Source organism: Fringilla coelebs, assembly GCF_963513975.1.
Source record: "Fringilla coelebs genome assembly, chromosome: 3".
In the NCBI taxonomy this organism is placed as follows: Eukaryota; Metazoa; Chordata; class Aves; order Passeriformes; family Fringillidae; genus Fringilla; species Fringilla coelebs.
The window spans coordinates 21,292,628-21,312,835 of NC_140030.1; the positions used below are offsets into that span (position 1 = coordinate 21,292,628).

Genomic DNA, 20,208 nt, shown 5'->3' on the forward strand with positions numbered 1-20,208 from the left:
CACTTTAGCTTTCTTGTGTGAAACCCACATTAATCTTTAAAGCTGTAACAGTTTAATTTCTTGTCCTTAGTAGTGTTCAGACAAGGTGTTTTACAAATTATTACTAATTTTTTTTTCATTTATTATTGGAAAGTACCATGTTATATTAATGACTTAAATGCTTATATTACTGGAAGTTCCCTCAGTGCTGCTCTGAGTAGGGACATCTTTGTGCTGTTGCTGATCAGTCAGGAAACATGTACACCAGGCTGAGCTAGGTGGGATATGAGGCAAAGCTCTGCTGAGCATATTGGTCAGAATCTTTAGCTTAACCCATAAGACATCAAATAAAATTTTGATTTTCTTGTTGTCTCCTAAGGCAGTGAAAGATTCTGAGGAAATAGGTAGTAAGGGAAGTTTCATCTTCTTATATTCATGATCTTGATGTTTATTATTTGTATATTTTGTCAGGGAGATGCAACTATTCCAGAAAAAGTTTCAGTGAGGCAATCTACATTACCACATGGACAAGATAAATTCAGCCAGTCATGGGGTGAATCCTGCTCCAAAGCTCACAGCACAGGAGTTAGACTTGCATAAGTCTTGATTTATTTTGACTTAGTATGGTAGTTCTTTTAAATTACTCATCGTGCTAGATTACCACTAAGATGTCTTCTTTAGTAACAATATTTTAAAGACACTCTTGATATGCATGGGGATTTAAAAAAAATTAAAATTCCAAATCTTCCAAATTAGACTAATTAAATTGTTTATAATTAACACAGATGATTCCAATGTTAATTTTAAGTCTAGAGTTTTGATGGATATGTAAAACATATCAGCTTTTCTTTTGAGTACATATTTTTTCTCTGTTTAAATGAAATGTCAATCTTAAAATAAAAGCACAGCTGCTGTTTCCTGAATTTAATAGGAGACAGTTGTTAATGCTGCATCATAACCTCTGACAATAGTGATTCCTGATAGAAGTGTTGTACCATGACAAGTGTCCACACTTTTCCACTTGTACTGATATACGATGCTGCAGGTAGAGTGCATTCCTGTTTCCTGATAAGCAACGGGCTCTAAATTTTCCATTTTATTTTGAGTAACTTTTATGTTCTTGACATCTGTGCCAATGGAAAGACCTGTGTTTTTAACAGGAGGTACTTTGGCCAGCCTTTGCAATATAGATTTGAAAAGGTTATGTCTTGAAAAGGTTAATACTTCAAGTTTGTAGAGTAAATCATGAGCAAGGTAGCTGCCAGGTATGGGAGACTTCCAGTGACTGGTGGTGATGAGTCATAAAACACCATTGTGTAACACGTTTCTTGCTGCATTGGTCTGACCTGTTCTGCTGGAAGCAGTGACATTTTCATTTGATTCTTGTCATGTTTCAGCATTTTTTACCACGTCCCTAGGGACAAATGGCAAGCTTAAATATGTAAGGATGATGCTTCTCAGTGCAGATGTGCATTCACAGTTAGAGTTTAAACTTCCTTTGAAGTTCTAAATAATTTTGTGGGATTTGGACACAACAGTGTCATTTGAGTAGCACATGTTTCTAAAAGGATCATGGTGTGTACCCATAACACTCTCCTTTTTAAGTGCTCTGTTTCAACAAAGATAATCCACTTTGGCTATTTGAATATTGGATTTAATTCAGAATTTTTAATGCGCATACAAAAGTCTGTACAATTTTTAGTAGCGTATCCCGAGTAAGTTTTCTGGTGTTTGAACAAACATACATTTCAGCATAGCTTTTTTTTTCTTTTGTTTTAATTCTTGCAGAGGAAATGATTTATGATGATGTTGAAAATGGTGATGATGGTGGAAACAGCTCACTGGAATATGGGTGGAGTTCAAGTGAGTTTGAAAGCTATGAAGAACAGAGTGATTCTGAGTGTAAAAATGGAATTCCCAGCTCCTTTTTGCGAGGCAACCACAAGAGACATGTATGTATCCTGCAGTCCTGCTCAGTCACAGCCGCTCAGTGAGGTTGTCCTGGTTTCTAACACTTCCCTTTCTCACCTGTATTTCTTTTTTCCTTAATTCACTTTTGAATGCCAACAGGGTCTTTTTAAAGGAGATATGAATCAGTGTGGAAGTGACAGTACATTACAAAATATAACAGGGAAAAGAAGAGATGAAAATATTGAACAGAAGCTTCTTAAAAAAGGAGAAAACTCAAATTGGATAAAAAGGAAATTAAAAATGAGATTGTTTTTGCTTATGGGCAGTTCCTTACCTTCTCTTCTTTTGCAGTTGCTGGATTAGTGTAAGTGGTAAATAAGTGTGGAAAATAGCATGAAAAATAAATAGGGACCAGTCTGACAAGAATTGATGGTTTGGGATCTTTCGGTGCTCAAAAGTCACAGAACTCTTCACCAGTGTTCCCTAGCTTTCTGTCTTTGATCTGCAGCAGTTTTCTTGTTTGAAAGTGACTGAACTTAAGAAACTTATGAAAGTAAAATATTTTTGTAATCAAAAAGAATTCTACCTGTTAGGAGAGAAGAGAGGCGGCATGATTAAAATGATCCATCTGTGAACTTCTCAGGTCTCGTGCCTTTGGCTCCATCTGTTCTGCAGGAAGCAGGAAGGCACAGGTGACACAGGTGCCTGTCCTCACTGCACCTCTCCCATTGCACAGGGAGAGAGGCCCTGGGCTCTTGACTTCTCTTTGCCTTGGCTCCTCTTCTTCTGCCTTTGAGTACCCTCTTTATGAGAGGCTCCCCAGTGTGTGCTGACTGGGGACAGACCCCCAAGAGCCACTTGGCAACTGTGTGTTGTGAGCTGCCTCAGCACCCCATGGCTGGAATGTGCAGGGGTTGCAGCCAGGGTGTTATTTCATGGGACCCTTATTTTCATTTTGCAGGTTTCTTAACTTGATGAGAATAAAAGCCTTGCTGTCTGTGTTTCCCTCCAGTACATGTAATCTGCTCTCCCCTCACCTCCATCCTTGCTGCACGTCCTTTGGAAATCAGGGAGTGAGCAATTAACTGCAAGACTTGAGCCCACCCAAATCTGCACTTTGTAAGCTGAGTGCTCATCCTCTGTTTTTGTCTTGGTTTTGTTCTGACTAGAACGATCTTAACCTGTTGCAGCTGTTGGTTTGCGAGTTTTTTCTAACAAGACTGAAAAAATGGAGTTTGATTTTTTTTTTTGTTTTAAATACCTTGGAAGACACTTGGAAATTACTTTGCATGTGAGTGTGTAAACCTTAACATGGCTGCTGACTTATTATTATTATTTATTTTTGAATCTTCTGCTGTTTTCCCTAGCTTCAGCTTTGGCCATAGTCATAAGAATCTATTTACATATGTGAACAAAGCAAGGTTTAAAGCCATTTTTTTGGAACTCTTAAAAGTATACTTTGATCTGTCATGGAAAACTGTTGGCAGTGGTTGAATGTGATTGCACCAGGATCAGGCACAGAGTGTCTGAGCAAGAGGCTGAGGAGTGATGAGACAAGAGGGGTGTGCCCTTGAGTACTGCCATGCAGATGGTTTTTCAGGCCTGTAACAAAACGTTTTGGGGATTGCCTTGTGAGAATGGGTGTGAGGAGGTGAGGAACACTTAAGCTGGTGGGTGGAAAAGTCAGATAGGCTCCTGCACCTGGATGGGTTGCTGGGAGATGGAGAAATTGGGAAATTAGGGAAGGGTTTGGCAGAGAGTGAGGAAGGAAGCTTTAGGATTGCCAAAAAAAACCTTGCAACAAACAACCAAGGAAACAACAAAAAAAACCCCAAAAAACCAACCCCAGCCCTCCCTGGATTGGCATTGCAGCAAGGGCAGACACTACTCTTTATGTTCATTTTCTCTGTATCCATTCCTTGCACTAACTCTCGCTTCTCCTCAGGCCCTGTGATGGATGTTGCAGTATATTCCCAGCACATCACCTTCTGTGGCCTTTCAGAGCCTGTGAGGGACTTGTCCTACTTATCATTTTAGTGTTAGTTGAAAAGTATGGCAATGTTGGAAGGGGGATTTTTAATTTAAAGTGCTGGTATGACTTCCCTCAAAGTCACCTTTTCATTATAATTCTTATTATTCTATTTATTTACTATTTTATTTCAAGAAGGGAAGGTGTTTGTGCTGTTAAATATTTGTTGTCTGTGAAGCAGATACTATTGTTTATTATACTGCTGTAATGCCAGAATCATGATGTTGGAGGTAATTGCATCCTGACCCAGCCTAGTGGAACTACGTGCTGGGCCTGTCGCTTTGTTTTCAGCTCAGTAGGCCTTCTCTTTCCTGAGGCTTTGATCTCTTGCCAAATAGCTCTGTTGATATCAAGCTGAGGGGTTTTCCACTGGACTTCTATTATAGGGCACACCAAATATTTTCCTCTTTTTTTTTTTTTTTTTCCTTTCCTGGTTGCATTTTAACCTCTTTTATCTACTTTTGTCAAAATGTTTAACAAATGGTAATTAGTATTCCAGAGCATTCCTTTCTCGGTGATAGTTTCCTTACCTTGCAAATGAATATATTCATGTATGAGATGGTTACACCCAAGTTCATACAATGAGACTATGATGCATGTGGAAACCACAAGAACATGAATCCTGTTAGTGTCTCCTTACCTGACTCACTACCCTGTCAATTTCTATATTCTCAGGTGCCAGCAATCTCTACAGGTTCCTCAGTCTCTGAGTTTTCTTGATTCACTGTTTTGAAGGATAGTCTGAAATAGAGACAAGGTTTTGAGCTCCATTGAATAATGCTTATGGTTAAAGCTGATGTATTGTTTCCATGTGGTTTTTAAGAGATAGGCACAATACAATTAATATGTATAAGAATTTAGTTGCCTTAGTCTAAGTGGCTTTGCTCCCATCTTTACAGAAAAGCACCTGGTGGAGTTCAGCAGTGCCCAGGAGCGATGGTCCCATCCTTGGACTGGAGCTTCTCTCAGTGATAGTTTTCCCTCAGTGATAGTTTTCCCTTAGCTGTCTTTGTGTCAGTAGATAGATGGGGCAATGTGCATGATTTATGTGAGTGCTTCAGCATGAAGTTTTCACTATGGCTTTTTGAAAAGATTGTGTCTTTTTATACACTGTAGCTTTCTCATGACCTAACGCGTTTAAAGGAGCATTATGAAAAAAAGATGAAAGATTTGATGTCAAACACTGTGGGAGCAGTAGAGATTCAGCAACTAAAGCAAAAACATGAGCTGAAGGTAGTGTAGTTGATTTTTATAACTACCTACATTTAAATAATTGCTTTTCCAACACAGACAATGTTGTCTTTTATTAAAAGCTTGAAAAAGTAGACAGTAATTTGTACGAAATGAATTCTGAATATTCTGAATTTTTATTGTGCAGCCTTAGGTTAAAGACTGCAATATTGCTATACTGTTAAAAATACTTGGTCAAGGACCTTTTCTCATGCTTACTTTTAATGTTAACAGTCTCAGAAAATGAGATAGGGCATTGTCTTTCCCTGATGACTGGTGCCCTTATCCTAGAGTGTGAGCCAGGTGTACAACCCTAGTGTCTCTCTGAGAGCTTGGCTCCGTGGCTAGCCTAGCCCTAGCTCTGCAGCCGCACAGGATCAAATTGGGAATCTCCCTGCTCTCCATTCTGAATGGAACCAGTATGAAAAGACTGGGTTTTTGCACAAAGCTTCAGTCTCAAACCCAGAAATTGCCTGATTGCAGCAAGGCAGCTTTGTTTGTGTTCTGACAGTAATGGGGATTTTTTTGTTGTAGTGACATTTTGGGAAAGAAGTACAAAGCAGGGTATTTTAATAAACATTTTCCAGCAAAGCAAAAATGAAATTTCATTTAACCATAGTAGTGGTTATGTAAGATTATGGAATTCTTCTTAAATCAATGCATTTCTTCAATGAATGAAGTTATTAGTTGTAACTTTTTCCTTCATAACAGTGTTTTTTTAAGAATATAGTTAATATATAACTGAGTCCAGGGGATTATCTTTAGGTCAGAAATACTTTGGAAGAGTTATTTGGACACTGAAAGATGGACAAGACCTCTGGCTGTTAATGACCTGTGAGTAGTAGGTATTTGTTCCATAAGATAACATTTGAGACTATTTAAAGTTTGTTTTAATGCAGAAGGGTTCTTAAGCATTTCTGCTCTTTTAGACTTGCATATAGTTTTGCCATGAAGTAAGTCCTTGTCTCCAATTTTTATTTTATTTTGAAATACAGGAGCTTGGCTCTGAGCTTTCATGGTTCTCTCTACTTACTATATATTCTTTTGACTTTCGACAATATTGATAGCCTAAAAGTGTGCAGGCTCAGATGCTTTCCTATTATTCACTGAACATGTAGACTATATTTTTTATCTTGCAGATGCAAAAACTTATGAGAGCTGCTAGAGAAGGTACCAAAGATGGACTTGAAAAGACAAAAGCAGCTGTGAAGAAGGGTCGGTCCTTCATTAGGACAAAATCTTTCATTTCTCAAGGTATTATGCTATTTACAGTGTTTCTCTTTGTTACATTCTCTAGTAATTTCTGCGAAAGAAGATGAATGGCCTAGCAAATTTTTGTAGTGGGAGCTGAGAGCTAGATGCAAGAGATCAGATATATATCAAAAATGTATGGTATAATATTCAGTTCAGATGACAGTATGGTCACTGCATCTTGAGCAGTTTTTTGTGTTTGGGGCAAGAATCTGAGTGGCCTGAGAAACCTGAGGACCACAGAGAAGGATCAACTTAAGAAGAATAACAAAAAGTCCCACCAAGCAGTGTGATCTAGGTACTGGTAGATAGGAGTATGAAGTGATGTTAAATTACTGTTGCAGTGTAATCCCAGCCAGCAGCCAAATCCCATACAGCCACTTGCTCATTGCCCTACCACCAGGACTGGGGAGAGAATTAGAAGGGTAAGAGTGAGAACTTGTGGGTTGAGATAAAGACAGTGTAATAGTGAACATAAAAGCCATACACAAGCAAAGAAAGTCAAGGGACTAGTTCACTTCTTCCCAAGGGCAGGCAGGTGCTTATCCATCTCCAGGAGAGAAGGGCCCCATTACACACAGTGGTTACTTGGAACACAAACACCATCACTCCGAACGTCCCCTCCCTTACTCATCTTTCCTCCCATTTTATATATAGAGCAGGATGTCATATGGGCTGGAATATCCTTTTAGTCAATTTGGGTGACCTGTCCTGGCTGCATCTCCTCCCAGCCTGTCATGCACCCTCACCAGCAGGGCAGTATGAAAAGCAGAAAAGGCCTTGGCCCTTTTTTATTGCTGAACAGGTGTAAATCCTGTTCAGCAATAAAAAAAACATCTCTCTATTATCAACCCTGTGTCCAAACCCAAAATGGAGCTCCATACTAGCCACTGTGAAGAAAATTAATTCTACCCCTGTCAAAATCAGCACAGTTACCAAGTCTGTCCAGGTCTCTCCATCAAATAACTCTTGAATGTCAGGAGAGTGTGCTGTTAAGAGATGGCTTTCAGTGGAGAAGCAGTTAACTATTTTAAAAAGCTCATCACTGGTAAGGGGTAATGCTTTCTGTGCTTAAGAGTGATAGCAGGGGAAAAGACTGTACTCCTTAATCAGTATGATGATTTTTGATGAAAGCTGAATTTTGGGTTGGCAAAACAGAAGATGATGTAAAATCAAGAAGCCACAGAAGTATTTGTGTTCTTTCTGTAGCTGAGAGCAAGTGACAGTCCTTTGTCATGAGCCAAGGCAGCAGCTGTCCTCAGGTAATTTTTTCAAGAGACAGGTGGTAAATTAAACTAGTTTCTTTGCAGGATAAGTCTGAGAGATAGTGTATCTTTCTGCTCAAGTGTCTGCCTTTTTACTACATGGTAGTAACTTCAGAGCTTTTAACACTACAACTTTAGGAAGCTAAAACCACAAGGCTGGAGCAAAAGATTTTTATTGAGAGAGGTGGCATAAAGTTGCTGTATGGGCCAGGACACATCTTGCATCTCTGTCATGACCTCTGCTTCTCAATTTGCTTAATTCACTGCTTGAATATAGAAAGGTACATGAAATGAGGTGATCAAAAAGTATATCAACTTCTTGCAGTTGAACAGATGAAAATGATCTGCAGGGCAGTGTTACAATGGACCTGGCATTCCTTCTTACATTTCTAGAGATTAGGTTGCAGACCCAGTGTGTCTGTGCATGGCTGAATCTCATAACCACTTTCCAAATCAGCAGGGAGCTAGTGAAAAATTTGGTAACTAAACTCACAAGTTTCTCCCGGACGTCAGATCTGCTTCCCTTATTTCTCTTTTTGTTCTAAGACAGTTTCTCATACTGTTCTTTCTTTAAGTCTCCTTTCCTCGGGTCTGCTTGTTTGGCTGGCTGTGTACTGCCACCTATCAGTGCACTTTGGTGGTACTTTTTCAGTAAAATTTTTACTCACAGAGCAATGCAGAATCCCTCATTCCTTTCTGATGATAGCAAATATTTTGGTTATTTGCACTATTTTAGTTCAGCTATAGAAAGATATATGGAATTTTTTTAGTTGGATCATAAAATGGGTGTTTTCAGCTTCTTCCCAGGAATCATTTATTTTAAAACTGCTGTCCCTGGGGCTGTAGTGCTTTAGCCAAAGTTTTCATGTCTTGCCCTCTGGACAGCCCCATTCTCCTGGCTGAGAGGAGGGAGAAGTGGTCAACTAAAAGATGCTTAGGCTGTCTGCAGCTGTGGGATATTAGGATGCCTTTGAAAGGTGCTCTGTACCACCTATTGGTGGTAGCATTTCTGTGATTTTCCAGATGATACTGAAGTATTGGGAAATTTCTTTTGTTTGGTAAGTGAAAATTTATTGTTTCTGTGCTGGGATGATAGAGTCTGCTTTTTTGGTTTTGTTTTGCTTTTCTTTCAATCCACATGTAGAAGCTGACATTTGGTTATTTATTCGTAGATCACAGATCATCTTGTCTGGAAGAAGAAGAGCAAAATTTATTTATTGATGTGGACTGTGTGCATACAGAAGCAATTATGACTCCTATGCCTGAAGGATTATCACAGCAGCAGGTAGTAAGCTTTGGGAACTTTGGGAAGTATGATCTTTTTTTTCTCCCCTTCTGCTCTGCACCAGTGGCTCTTAGGTGCCTTTGATCTTCAAACATATTGGCATTTCACTTAAGTAGACATCAAATTCAGAACTGAATAAGTAGTTTTTTGAAAATTTGTATGTGTGGATATAGTTGCATCAGTCCTCAATTCACCCAGAGATGCAAAAAGGTTTGCATTATAAAATTAACTATAAGAACTATATTATTTCACTACCTAAATGCTTAAATTAAATACAATGGTTTTGAGTGAAAAAAGGAGAGCGTTAAAGCATTTTTATTGAACCAGAAAACATTGTTCCAGGTGCTCTGGGATTTTCATTTCAAATATAGACAATATCCTGTGTGCTCTTTGAATCCAAAGGTTTTTCTTGGTTAAAAAAAATCATCCACAGTAAAGTAAAGTCTACGGAAGAACTAATTTTGCTGTTTTCCACCTCAAACTGTATAGTCACTGTGGAAATCACTTCAAAAGATACTGAAATCAGCATCAGTTAAGAAATTTTGGCTGAAAATAAATCCCTTGGTTCATGTTACTGTATTGTTATGACAACTAATAACTGCATGAGAGTTTTTAGCTTCTTGTGGTGTCAAGTCATGAGTTAGTTGGTCAGTACCTTAAGAAAATGAGTGAAAAACCAATCTAAGGGGCAATTGAGGAGAGGGCCATATATTTTTGGGATTAATTTTTGTTTTGTTTTACCTTTTACTTGGGTGCGGTTTACTTTTCTCTTGTGTTTAACACAGTGCTAATGCTGTAACAAAGCAACTATCAAACTGTGTTCCATTACTGTAAGATTTTATTATCATGTGAGATTTCAGCATCAGTCTGAATGGTCTTTCCTTCTTTCCAAATAGGAATTTGAGTTTCACTAGGGTAGTTTTGTACAAATAAGTTTACTCTTTTTTGCAAAAAAAAACCACGGGGTGCTTATAGTTTGGGGCAAACTGGTAATAGTTGTGTAAGTCATGACAAATATTGCTCATCTGCCCAGCAGGAGCTCTCCAAGTGGGCAGGAATGACAGCCAAAGCTCAGCTGGAGCTAGTGAGGTGTGAGAGACAACTGTGAAGAGCTTCTGATATGTACACTGGAAACACAAGGAGGCTGAGAAGAACACAATACACTGCTTGGTGGGGCAGGGACCTAGTGTCAGTCAAACTGTGCCTTGGGTTTTACAGGTGAGGCTTGTCCTTGGGTCTCAGCCCATGAGCCCAGAGGCAGGTCTGCTGGGGTGAAGCCAAATCTGCAGCTGGGGGCGCTGAGGCCTTTTGGACATACAGGTGTCTGTGGGACCAGATGGGATGGATGTCAGGATGCTGTGGGTCAGGCCTTTCTCAGTCATCTAACATGACAGTGATCAGAAGAATGGGAAAAAGTGTCACACTTACCCACAAGAAGGAGAACTGTCTGGCCTCACCTCAGTCCCAACAAAAGTGATGGGGCACATGCTCTTGGGAGCTATGTCTGCATTCAGTAAGACAGGAGGACGAGTGGGGAAAAATCAGCATAGACAAATGGACCAGAGTCCATTTGTGCATAACCAGCTTGAGCCTCTTTGAGGTGAATGAGGGGAGAGGCGATTGTGGTGACTTTATAGGCAGAGGGGAGAAAAGTGTGTCACTTACCTCTGCCTTAACAGGGCTTTCAGCTGTCTCCTGAAGTGTTCCTGTTCTCCTTTAGGTGAGATTCCCTCAGTATGGGTGTACTAAAAGGTGGGTGGGAAACAGGTGAGGATGCCCCGCTCAGGGAGTCCGTGGTACAAAGGGCAGTGTGTGGTCAGCGTTAGTGCTGTCCCTCAGGAGCAGGTAAAGCCTATGTGAGTAAGCTGGATGCCAGCTGCAGTGCACATCTGGAGGTGATGCCAAACTGGAGGGGTGCAGCAGCTGTGTGGGGGGGCTTGGCTGCTGGTCAGCAGGGCTCTGGTGGGCTGGGTGCACAGAAACACTGGAGCAGTTCAGGGGAGCCAGCATAGCCTGGCTGTGGGAAGGGGTCACAGCCCTGTGTGCCCCAGGCCGGGGCCCCCTTCCAGCCCAGCTGCCCTGTCACAGCAGAGCTGCTCTGTGGACATGCTGGCTTCAAACAGCAGGTGGCATGATGGCTTCTGTTTAAATCCTGGTGCCTGCAAGTACTGAGGCTAGGGCTCATATCTATTGCAATAACCTGAAGCCACTACTAAGTATTCTTTTTGTGTGTTATAGAGCCTGAAATTTTTATTTCTACAGATGTTTGTTCTTTTCAGAAGAATGAACTGTGACTAAAAGTAGGATTAGTATTCTTCACCAGAGCCACTGATCCGCTATACCAAATAAGACACTGCTAAATCCTTTCTAAACACAGATTAGACACAACTAATTTTACTGTATATATCTTAAGCAAAGCCTCAGAGAATTTTGAAGTCCTCCTTTGAAATGCCTGTACCTGAAAGAAAACTCTCACATAACCTGTATTTAATAATGCAAAATACAAGTGTGGAAAATTTAAAGGCAGTGATAGTAGAGGAGGCAGGAGGCTCTGGGTTCTGGAGCAGTAAGAAGCAAGTCTGAAATTTGAGTTTCATGGTCATTTAGTCTAGCTTAAAATAGAAAAATGGGCAGGTTTTCCTTCTCTTGTATTTATGGAGAGTGATTTGATCCTACTCCTGTGCTGTCTTCTCCCTCAAAGTCCCCATTTGAAACTCTAGGGTGAGCTGGATTAGGAAATGGATTTGGGTGAAAACAAGTCCTCGTTACCAACAAGAAATCTAATTGATAGCTAGAAGCTTCAGTTCCAAACCAGACTGGTTCTCCAGTCCTTCCTGTCCTGCCACCCCCATGTCCATAAAAAGTACATTTCAGCTGAAGCAGAAGGTGGAGAAGGAGGTGTAATAAATAGCCTGTAGCTTAGCATGAAATATGGTAGCTTTTCCTGAAGGTCTTACAACTCTGTCAGTGCATATAAATATAGATAACATGGGGGTCTTCCCTTATGCATGGTAATGCCCAATAGAGAATGCTGACTTGGATACTTTCTCAGATTATGTGGTACAGTTTATATGGCCTTAACTTTAAAAGACAATTAGTATTTGCTTGTTTGCCCTTCATGTTGCTCCTTAAAAATTTATAAAACCTATTAAAAATAAAATTTAGGACTTATTTTTGAAAAATTGTTTCCTATTTTGTTGTAGGAAATCACAGAAGTAGTCAACATTATCTTATACCTATGATTGTTTCCATTAATACCTACAAATATACATATAGGGTGCATAGGGTTATATAATATCCTGATTTGGAAGATCACCAGGATCATTGAAGCTCAGCTCCTGGCCCTGCACAGGACAGCCCTAAAAATTGCTCCGAGAGCATTGTTAAATGCCAAAGTCAAAACACAAGTTTCAAAAGTTAAGCTTGGACTTAAAACAGTCAGAAAAAAGTACAGATATCGATACAAGAATTGTTGTGTTCTTTACAGTAAGTACTTTCAGAGTAATAGTAAATTAAATTTTTTTTGAAGAGGTACAGTATTATTTTATTGCAGTTCCAGTGTTGAAATTGCTTTGTATTGCTTTTGTTTTATTAATGTGATAATTTTATCATCATCATTTCCAGCTATAATGAATGTGTTACCTGATTCAAGCTTTGGACAAAACTTTGTTGTTTCAACAGGTTGTGAGAAGGTATATTTTGGGCTCTGTAGTTGATAGTGAGAAGAATTACGTGGATGCTCTCAAAAGAATCCTGGAGGTACCTTAATATCTTTTGCATTTTAAAATTTTGAATATTTGAAAAAGAATCATTAAATATCATTAAAGAATCTTTCCTATGACTAACACAGATTTTGCTACAGATGCTTCATGCCAAATGTTCAGTGATTTTTTTTCTGTGTGTACTGTTGCATAAGTTTGTTTTTCTGCTTATAGAAGTCTATTTTTTGTTTGTTTAAATCAAACTTTTTTTTTTTCACAGCAATACGAGAAGCCCCTTTCAGATATGGAACCAAAATTACTGAGTGAAAGAAAACTTAAAATGGTCTTTTATCGAATTAAGGAAATTCTTCAGTGCCATTCAATGTTTCAGATTGCGCTGGCGAGTCGTGTATCTGAGTGGGACTCTGTTGAAATGATCGGTGATGTCTTTGTTGCTTCAGTAAGCAAATGTGTCAGAACAGATAATCTGGTTTTATTTTAGTCTTGTTTTGCTATCTCCATATCTTTCTAACTTAGCTGCTTTATTCCCATGTTCTCCAATGCCTGTGGCAACTGTCAGAGTATTCATGTACTATCCTGATAAAGAAACTGACACCAACACATGTCTTCAGCTCGGTTGGCAGATGTGAAAGCATTGTGAGAAAAGTTTTCAGGCTTTGATTAATCTTTCAGACATCTAAGTAAACAGTTTATTTTTATGAGAAATTAGAGATTCGCAAACCCACCAAAATTAAGGTGAGACTGAGGCTCAGCATCTTGTAAAAAATGGGTAGTCATACCTAGTAGTGTGCAAGTAGAAAGAAACCACAGTAGCTAATGTCCTAAATTCCTGAACTGAGATGGGGCACTGATAAAGAGTACTTGTAAAACCTTGTCCCATCATTAGTGGAAGTCCATTCAGTAAAGGACAGAATTAGCTACTGCTTTAAATTAGAGAAAACAAGAAATGGCCTTGGTTAATAGAAAGATGGTCACCATGAAAGTGTGGCTTGAAGAGGCTGCCTGCCTTCTGGCTTGAATGCTTTGTTTTATTGCCACCCAGGTGCTGGAAATCACCACCTTTTCATGCCTGCTGTAAGAGAGCTGGGATCTGATCACAGTTCACCCAAAATTAAATAGTTACTGAAGATGTGTTGTGTAAAGCAAACCTGCTTTGTTGTGACTGAAGCAAGTTAGGTAGCCTTAATGAGACAAGCTCTGCAAAAGAGAGGGATGAAGTTCCCAAGAAGGCAACCATTCCCATGACTGTTTGCAGGCCACACAATCTGTCTGCTTTTTTAGTAAGTCCTTAATAGCTGAAATCAGTGTGTGAAGGCCCTGGGACTTTGCTGATTCACTTAATCTTGAAGACAGGAAGTGAGATGATCAGGGGATCTCAGCTGTCAATTTGAATCTCAGTAGATGCCCTTTGATTGCCCAGAGCCCTTCTGCCCCAGTGTTCTAGCCAAGAGGAAACAATTTCTGTAAATACATTAAATGTCATTCACAGCTGTTGCATCTTTCTGTTTCCAGCCTGTCTTCTGCAGAAAGATTATTTTGGGTATTACCAGTATTTCTGTATATCCACCACTAGGCCAAGCAAAGCCTTTAGTTCTGAGTGAGTCCCTAACAGCCAGAGGTCTACACAGCTGTGCTGGCAGAGGTCTTTTGTACTTTTAGTTAAGATTTACCCTTTTTTCTTTTCAGTTTTCTAAATCTATGGTATTGGATGCATACAGTGAATATGTAAACAACTTCAGTACAGCAGTTGGGATTCTCAAGAAATCTTGTGCCACCAAACCTGCCTTTTTAGACTTCTTAAAGGTTAGTTCATTCTAAAAATAGTTGTGCATATGTGATAAATAAGAAAGCACGAGTTATAATTTGGGAGGAGATTTGACTGCTGATACCATATATTGTCTCACTGGTTTTATGGATTTGGCACAAACAGACCCCAGAGGATGCCCTTCCAGTACTGTATTTTTAACATAGTAACATGCTGTTAGATCTGGGATGTATTTTGAAGTGCTCAGTAGTTTTTTTGTTATTCAAATCAGTTTATTTGTGTTTGATTTACTTTATTTGTCTAAACATTAGGATTCTTCCATATCAGGTGAGCTTCAAATAGTAGTTTATCGTATGAAGCCATTTTTTAATTTGAAATTTATTTTAATTCTAATTTGTTTATTGTGTTGTGAGAGGTAGTGCAGCTGGATTTCCGTTCTCAACAATTTCCCTGGATTTTGAAGATTGTGTTTCTGGCTTGGGCTTGAAATTGGTGATTTTTTCGCCAAATGCATACTGCCCTGTTGCATATGATGCTTGTCATGATATGTATGAAGAGCCTGGCACACACAGTAGAAGTGCTGTGAATCCCTAGGGTTGACACCTTACAGACAGTACACAGAATTCATCACAAGGCTTTTGGGTTGTCTGAGAGCTCAGCTTGTCTCATTCCCCAGGCATCCTGGATTGAGTTGTGCCTCTCAGAGCTGGTCACCCTGTCAGGTCTGTTACAAAACAGTAAAAACTGGGTGCCTAGTGCTACTCTTAGGTTGCCTAGAGAAGGGTTGCAGGAGTTTGACTTCAGATCTTAAATTAACTATCAACTCTTTGGCGTGTGGACAGCTCTGTGCAGGATGATATTTTGGAAGCCTCAAGCATCTTGCAGACCAGACTCTCTAGTGAGTGTGTTGTCACAGCTTAAAAAGTATGTTCTGCTGTTAAAAGCATGTTTTTCCAATAGAGACATAATCCACACCTCTCATCACTGCTTGTCAGGGCCACACTGGTTCTGCTTGCAGAAACACAGCCAAACTCTGATGGCAGATGACACTTCTTTACCTTTCCTTTTTTATTTTTTCCCACCAGCAATGAAGATCAGAATCTTCATTACTGCTGTTTGGAAAAAAATAGATGTTTGTATAGATAACTATGGAAATAAATTGTTGTGAAGCTGATAGTTGTAGCAATAAATAGCAATTTAAGCAAAACACCAGCTTAAAATTGATGAGAATTGCTTTTTTTAATATTGAGTATTTCCTCTAGCCTTCCTTTTTCTGGCCATTTCTGGCTTTTTTGTGCATGCAAAAGAAATTTGTCTAGTTTTATCTGCCATCCATGGTAACTAAAATAATGTATTCTAACATTTTAATTTCCAAATATAAATGAACATTTTTTTCCTTTGTTTCTTCTAATAAAGAAGATTAAAATCTCTGTTTGCATAGCACTGAGATTATGATGTTTTCTTAGATTTCCTCCTAAAAACTACAGGTAGGTTTTTAGATTCGTAGGTGCTGCATTGCTGGTGTGGCTTTGGCCCAGCTTTATTTATTTAAAGAGGATATTTCAGTTCAGTGGCAGGCCATCATTTTGATAGTGACAGGTTTTTCTAAAAGATTTAATATTTTTAAATTAAATATTGATAGTAAATGGAGTCCTTAGTCTTCCTATTATAATTAATGTAAGCAAAATAGAAGAATTTTTAGGAAATGTTTTCCTTTCATTCTGTAACTGGTGGAAATGTGCTCATGGTAGTAAATGTGTCTTTCTTGCATTGCAGCAGTGTCAGGAGTCAAGCCCTGATCGCATTACACTGTATGGTTTAATGATGAAACCTATCCAACGTTTTCCACAGTTCATTCTGCTATTGCAGGTAAATAATGTCAACCAAAGGGAGGCTCCTTTTGCATGCCTGAATGGCTTACCCTTGGGGTTGCATGGTAGCTGTCTTCTGCTAGAGGATCATATTGCAGTGGAAGTGACCACTAGATCATGGGGAAATAAAAAGAAAATTTCAGTGCATTAAACATGCTGATTTCATAGCCTCATTGCAGGGACAGGCATTAAGAGCACTGCAGGAAAGCCTTAGTAAACTAGATATACTATAGATTACTTGCTAAGCAAAATATACCTTATAAATTGTTTTCTAGTAAAGGTGTAGTTCAAATATGCTACTTATTGATATATGTTTGTTAGCTAGTGACACTTCAAAACATGACTAGGAACTTAGTGGCATTATTTTCCACTGAAGAGAAAAACAAGAGGATTAAACTCATACCTTGGATAGTTTAGAGTATAGGTGAGATATACAGAACAACAGTCCACTCTCTGACAGTTGGCTCCCAGGACCTGCTAGAGTATGTTGCAGCTTCTTTCTGACCTGCAGCATCTTGTTTCTTTTCCCATGGAAACTGTGGATTTGACAGGGAGTCCTTGGGTCTCATGTCAACAGGCAGTCAAGCTGCAGGAAGAGCACAATTCCCCAGTGTAGACCTGCTCCAGACAAACTTAGTCTGTTTTTACCTCCTTCCAGACCATGGCAGATCTACCCCAGAAAGCACTGTGTGTTAGCTGTGTTCACAGGTGCTGAGAGGAGGACAGGCTTTGGGCTGCAGGTCTGGGAATTACTGGGGGTAAAGGAGCAGAGGTAGTCATGGGGGAAGCATGTGAATTGGAAGCCATGGTGAGAGTTTTGGAAATAGCAGGAATGATGAAGTTTATTGTGGCAGGAAGATTTTTAAGTGCTGTGGGAATGGAGACAAAGTGTTATTCAAACTGTTCCTACTGTATGCCTGCAAAAGAGAAAAACTTGGAGGAGCTGTTGTGACCTTAATGAAGTAATGTCTCCTACTTTAGGAGGAGTATGCTGTCCATGTTTTAATGAGGAATAATAACAGTAATAAAGATAATACATTATTATGACAGTAAATATAAGAAAAGTTTCATTTTAAATCATTGTTTATAGACACATACATATTACAGTGTAATACTGATTGCCAGATTGTTTAATACTATCTCCCTTCTCTGTAATTTTTTTCTTTTAAATAAGAATGTATGTAATCCCATTCAGTATATTTTTAAAGAATTACTTTGAAATTTGGGAAGTTAAGCAATGTGCTGTCTGAATATTCATTAGGTGTTTATTGGTCTTACTCTTTAGTAGTACTCAAGAATGTTGAGTTGTAACTGTACATTCTGTAATCTTTGGAACCTGATTTGAAAATAAATCTGATTTTTGTTTTGTTTTGTTTTGTTTTGTTTTATAATTACCCTTCAGGATATGTTGAAGAACACTAATAAAGGACATCCTGACAGATTACCTCTACAGATGGCTCTCACAGAACTCGAGACACTGGCAGAGAAGTTAAATGAAAGGAAAAGGGATGCAGATCAGCGCTGTGAAATAAAACAAATAGCAAAAGCAATGAATGAACGTTACCTGAACAAGGTAAGGAAAGTAAGGAGGTATAATGGAAATGGAAGAGTCAGCTTCTGGGCCTTGAGCAATCTCTACAACAGACACCAAAGAGACAGCTATGTTGGTTTTTTCTGTAGAGATCAACCACATGGGGTCATTCTAGTGGGAGATGTGAGATGTGACCTGCCTCTGGGACTGAACAGGCTCACCACTGTGTGCTGGAATAGGCAACACACTGAACTTGCCTCAGCATTATTGGTGTTCTGTGGCAGAGTAGGAAATAATATATTGTAAAATCTCATGTGCGTGTTCTGCATGGGTTCAACATCTTCCTTGTTTTAGGGAAAGTCTCAGTCTATTTCATTCATAGATTTGTATCATACAATAGAAATGTCTGAAAAGAACTCTAGAAGTTATTCAGTAAGAAGGAAGAAGCAATCTTTTTTGAGTTCATTAGTAGCCATCTATACTGTGGATATATGTATGCCTCTTTTATTTGTATCATAAATGATTCCTTCTTTCCCATGAAGTGGGGCATAAATGCCTCAATTACTGCTTCTGTGAAGTTTCAATTTATTATCTTGTGGACTCCTTCTGAGGTAAAGCAGTGGGGATGTGCTGAAGGAATGGAGTTGTTTTTGGAGATACAGAAAAGCACATCTTTTAGGAAAGCAATAGTCAACCAGAAAATGCATGTTTTAAGCTATGTACCAGGAATGGAATACTGAATTTATTTTCATACTGGAACAGTATTTCCATTCTAAGTGTGTTAGAAGATGGATTCAGGCATTTTGCTTTCTTTTTTAGTTGTCATAATCCTGCTTCTTGAAGCAGCTATTAATCATCTGCAAATAGTTCTAAGACACAGAATGTTCTTTTGAAGGGGTCCCCAGGTTACCTTTTGTCAGTTGATAGTGATTGCAAGATTTGTGTTGTATGCAATGGGGGATTCATTGATAAATACATGGGTTGTCACTCCAAATCTCACAGGGTCCCACAGGCCTTGTGTTAATATCACAGAATCAGCTGAGTTGGAAGGGACCCACATGGATCATGGAGTCTCTGCACAAGACCAGCCCTAAGAGTTACACCAAGTGCCTAAGAATATTGTCCAAATGCTTCTTGAACTATGTCAGGCTTGGGGCTTTGACCACTATCCTGGGGAGCCTGTTCCAGTGCCCAGACACCCTCTGGGTGAAGAACTCTCCCCTCATGAGGAAGCTGTAGACTGCAGTGAGGTCTCCCCTCAGTCTCCTCTTCTCCACACTGAGCAGACCAAGTGACCTCAGTTACTCCTCATACAGCTACCCCTCAAGACCCTTCACCATCCTTGATGCCATCCTTTGGACACTCTCTAATAACTTAATGTCTTTCTTACATTGTGGCACCCAAAACTGCACTCAATATTCAGGTGAGGCCAGTGCAGAGCAGAGTGGGACAATCCCTCCCTTGTCTGGGTGGTAATGCTGAGCTTGATGCACCCCAGGACATGGTTGGCCATCCTGTATATTTGCATTTACAGTTTTGGAACAATGCCAGCCAGGGTGCAATAGGTGGCTGATTAGAAAATTAGAGTTATGGACCATTTTATTCTGTTGGATGCTATGGAGATGTGTTTGATATGTAAGGATTGGTTCATGCTTGCACACAGTGGCTGATCCTCAGCCCTTGAAGGCAAATGTCAGGAGCAATTTACATTACAAGAATCTCTTGGACATGCCATCTTCTCCACAGTCTGTGACACCCTGGCAGCTGCACTCTGTGTGAGCCTGGGGGGGCAGAGCAGGCTGAGCACACTTCCTCCTCACACTCTGGCCTCCCACTCTGGGCAGCTAGAATCATGAGTAGGTCTTCAGTGGACTGAAAGAAGAGACTAAAGAGGGAAATCACAGAAATTGTTGAAGGAACCATTTTTTCTGCCAAGAAACTTTAATCAATGTGGAAGATTCCTGGAGCAGCCATAGTCTGCATTAAGATACAAAGCCCTTCAAGTCCACATGGGTGACAGCAGAAGTTACTGTTTCTCTAGATCAAAAGCAGATTAATAAAGAGACCTAATTCCCTTGCCAAATCCACCTGCAATCACTTGTGCTAGGATGGCAAGTGATAACCCATTTATTTTTTGCTTTCTGTGTGCTGGATGTTGGATGTACTGTGTGTAATATACAATGCTGATTGTTTTCAAAATCCAGCTACTCAGCAGCGGAAACAGATACCTCATACGGACTGATGATATGGTTGAGACGGTTTATAATGACAAAGGAGAAATTATCAAAACCAAAGAGCGGCGACTTTTCATGTTAAACGATGTGCTGATGTGTGCAACGGTGAATATTCGGTAAGATTGAACTGACATT

At 39.5% G+C, this 20,208-nt stretch overlaps 1 protein-coding gene across 2 annotated transcripts in view; it reads left to right on the forward strand.

Moving 5' to 3' along the window:
• The window catches only part of ARHGEF10 (Rho guanine nucleotide exchange factor 10), a 108,560-nt gene that overhangs the window by 34,332 nt on the left and 54,020 nt on the right, over positions 1-20,208 (forward strand). The window contains exons 8-17 of one of the 2 annotated variants that reach the window (XM_084202516.1): positions 1,768-1,931; positions 5,036-5,152; positions 6,289-6,403; positions 8,838-8,950; positions 12,632-12,709; positions 12,932-13,111; positions 14,359-14,475; positions 16,214-16,306; positions 17,711-17,881; positions 20,044-20,189. In XM_084202516.1, the coding sequence (XP_084058642.1) occupies positions 1,768-1,931; positions 5,036-5,152; positions 6,289-6,403; positions 8,838-8,950; positions 12,632-12,709; positions 12,932-13,111; positions 14,359-14,475; positions 16,214-16,306; positions 17,711-17,881; positions 20,044-20,189 (1,294 nt within the window). The remainder of the gene's footprint in view (positions 1-1,767; positions 1,932-5,035; positions 5,153-6,288; positions 6,404-8,837; positions 8,951-12,631; positions 12,710-12,931; positions 13,112-14,358; positions 14,476-16,213; positions 16,307-17,710; positions 17,882-20,043; positions 20,190-20,208) is intronic. The other variant, XM_084202517.1, reaches the window with a different exon arrangement.